The 3,202-nt window shown below is 35.5% G+C and overlaps 1 protein-coding gene across 1 annotated transcript; it reads right to left on the bottom strand.

The window, feature by feature from the left end:
• Positions 1-685: 685 nt before the first annotated feature.
• Positions 686-2,757, bottom strand: LOC140833940 (WRKY transcription factor 23-like). The gene is made up of 3 exons (XM_073198473.1): positions 2,132-2,757; positions 1,642-1,782; positions 686-1,453 (listed from the first exon to the last, which is right to left on the bottom strand). Exons 1-3 carry the CDS (start codon positions 2,593-2,595, stop codon positions 967-969), a joined length of 1,092 nt encoding a protein of 363 aa, XP_073054574.1. The 5' UTR covers positions 2,596-2,757; the 3' UTR covers positions 686-966.
• Positions 2,758-3,202: the final 445 nt, after the last annotated feature.

Here is a 3,202-nt window from a genome sequence, read left to right as displayed (position 1 = left end):
TCATTTAATGTGTACCATGGCATGATAATCATTATGTTGAGACGCGCCGAATCCTCCACACTACTTTAAATTTGGGATTTATTTATTTATTTGAAGGAGAAGAAAAAGAAAACTGAAAACTGGACGAATATAATATTCTGAGATGAAACTTTAGCATAAGTATTGAAAAATGGGTCTCGTAAGTTGGTTTCTGACCATGGCTGACATTTCTCGTAGGAAACTAAATAATACCAATACGTGCATACATTCAATGATTCATTCCCATTAATCCATAATTGAACAAAGGGATTAATGATGGTCAATTAATGAGCATTCTTGCACATTCCCAGCTGCACAGAAATTCCAAACTGATTGCATGGATTCATACCCAAGTGATTCCTCTATCAATTAATTCCCCAGTAATTCACAGCATTTCCAAGAATATTAATCACTCACTTACAAAAATCTATACTATTTCATCAAGTCCTATGAATTCAAAGAATATTAATACTTCACCAAAAACCATAGAAATTAGCTAGCTAGCTAGCTGCCAGAGACGACCATATCCAGAAAGAAAACCCTAACCCTAAATACTCAGGGCCATCAATCCATCCTACTGAAAATGATCATTCATCCATTTCTTCATGCACCCAAATGAAGTTGAAATCAGAATTATAAGAACCAACAGACCAATAATAGATAGAGATTAATATACAAGGGAACATTAACATTTTAAAATAAATTGTTCCTTCATCAGTTAAAACTAGTGATTTTACATGATTATATAAAAGAAGAGAAAAGAAGAAATACAAAGAGAGAGTCTATATGTAATTATATGAAGTGGGTTCATATATAAAGAAAACCCCAAACTTCACATTCAATATATCAGTAAATCAAGAAATAAAAACATACCAATTAATTAACTAATAAAAACTAATTAAGGTAGCAAAATATTAATCAATGCAAGCCCTTGATTTGATTTGATCTCTACTCCTCCTTTGGCTCCTTTAGCATTTGAGATGGCACCATATCTTGAAGAAGACCATGGTCTCTAGCCAAAGAAGAGGAAGAGGAAGAGGGGCAAAAGGGTCTTTCTTGAATCATAGGAACAAGAGGTAATGAATGATTAGTACTACTGCTAGTGGTGAAGCTCATAGGTAATGTTAATGGTGACAAGTTACAGAAATAGGGTTGTGTTTGATGATGTTCCTGCGGCTGCGGCTGATGGCGATAGTTGTGAAACATTCGTGGTGTGATGAAATTGGATACGGAGACAGCGCCACCGATTCCGCCTCCACCGACACCGCCAAGTGCGGCTGTTTCCGGAAGAATCCCGAAGCTGCCACGGGGCGTCATGGGGCAGGGATGTATGTGTGTACCTTCGTATGTTGTGACCACAATGGATGGATCCTCGGACGATCTTTCGACTCTTTTTTTCACCCCGCAAGATGTACTGGTGCAGCGGTAGTAGCTCCTACATTTGCATACAAAATGATCGAATTAATAATGGTTTTCCAAGATTTTGTTGCGATCATTAAATATTATATTGGCTCGTAATTATTATATATTCACAGATGCAAGAAGATATGCGAGTATTATATACATGAAAAGTTGAATAAGAAAGTGTATGTATATAATTTGCGTGCGTGTTTGAACATATACCTTGGAAAAGGGCTATTTTTCACAGCTTTCTGACCATACTTTCTCCATCTATAACCATCATCCAAGTGATCTATATCACTCTTTGTCATGAACGCAAATCTCGGTTCTCTTGGCCTTTTTTGGTTCTTTTTGAGTTTCAATCTAAAGTGGTAGAATAAAAAAATTGAATAAAATAAATAAATATACCATCTTTTCTTGACTAAACAATAATTTATTGAAAAATAAAGGAGACAAAACAAAAAAATTATTGAGGGATCAAATCACTCAATCTTTTCACGCAAAACGGATCGTGTATGTATAATAAAATTAAAGTAAGAAACCCCATTAGCCACAAAGATCTCCCCACATCTTTTCAGGGATTTTTACGAGAACATAATGATGGTGCAATCTTAATTTAGGTCGGAGGAAAATTATTCAGCCCATCTTCTTCTTGTTAAAAAAAAAAAGAAAAAAAAAAAAGAAAGAACATGTAAAGAAAAAAACAGCTTACTGTTTCTTAATCTTATCTTGATCTTGTTGGTGCTCTTGATCTTCTTCTTCAACAGATTCAGCCCTTTTCGAATCATCATTCGCCGGTGCTGCCTCAGTGGAAGACGAGGATATCGAAGACGAATTCGGCGTAGCCGGAGTGTTGACCACCTCGGAATATTCCAGCAACGGCACCTGCGACGGTGGTAGCTGCGAAGCAGACTGCATCGGGATCAAAGAAGGGGCTGGAATACTCTGAAGCATCAAATCATCAAACATGTAAGAAGGGTTGCTAAAATCTTGGAAGCTGGCGAAGTCTATGAACCCCAGAGAGCTTTTCTGATGATGAACAGCGGATATATCGAACAAGGCGCTGTTTGGCAGAGAAAAGCTCGCCTCGGGAATCATGGCAGACTGATCCGGAAATGCTGCTTTTTGGATCGAATCCTCTGCTTTGATTTCAGGCTCTCCCTTCTTCTCTTCCATTGATTCTGGTTAGAAGCATGGATTCTTCTTTTGGTGGAGAGAAAGAGAGAGATAGATTGTGTGTTTTTTTTTTTTTTTTGGGTTTTCCAGTGTGAAGAGAGACTTTGCTAAGGTTCCTTCTTTTTAGACAGCAAGTTGGACCCGCGAAGGTTTTTTGTTCTCTTGTACTCTCTTTATTTTTTTGGTTTTTTTTTTTTAAAAAAATATAATATATGGTTATTATTTTTTTTTTGAAGGTAATATATGGTTATTATTATTTTAGTGGACTTTGTGAAAAACCCATAAATATAATTTATTGAATGTTAGAATCTATAATATATACTTGAATTAAGCCTTTAATTCCGTAGACATAGATCATTAGGTCTAATCACACTAGTCGTCCTCGAGAGTTTTAATACTTCATGACTTTAATATCAAGATTAATTAAATATAATATGTTTGAGAATAATATACAATTTTTTTTGGTATAATTTATAAGTTTTCCCAGACAGTCATATTTCAGTAGTTGGGGACACTAGCTAACAATTACTTAATAATCATTAGTTTGATATATCACCTCTTTGGATATATAATCCGACAGTTTATTTCTCTCAATCGTTTCCAATTT

This window comes from Primulina eburnea, chromosome 6, assembly GCF_022965805.1.
Source record: "Primulina eburnea isolate SZY01 chromosome 6, ASM2296580v1, whole genome shotgun sequence".
Lineage (NCBI taxonomy): Eukaryota > Viridiplantae > Streptophyta > Magnoliopsida > Lamiales > Gesneriaceae > Primulina > Primulina eburnea.
The sequence above is the reverse complement of the archived record's forward strand: the minus strand, read 5'-3'. Positions and strand labels throughout refer to the sequence as shown.

Coding starts and splice junctions, on each gene's coding strand:
- LOC140833940 (XM_073198473.1), bottom strand. CDS start 2,595: ATGGAAGAGAAGAAGGGAGAGCCTGAAATCAAAGCAGAGGATTCGATC. Junction 1,783..2,131: donor CAAGATAAGATTAAGAAACA/GTAAGCTGTTTT, acceptor CTACCACTTTAG/ATTGAAACTCAAAAAGAACC. Junction 1,454..1,641: donor AAAAATAGCCCTTTTCCAAG/GTATATGTTCAA, acceptor ATGCAAATGTAG/GAGCTACTACCGCTGCACCA.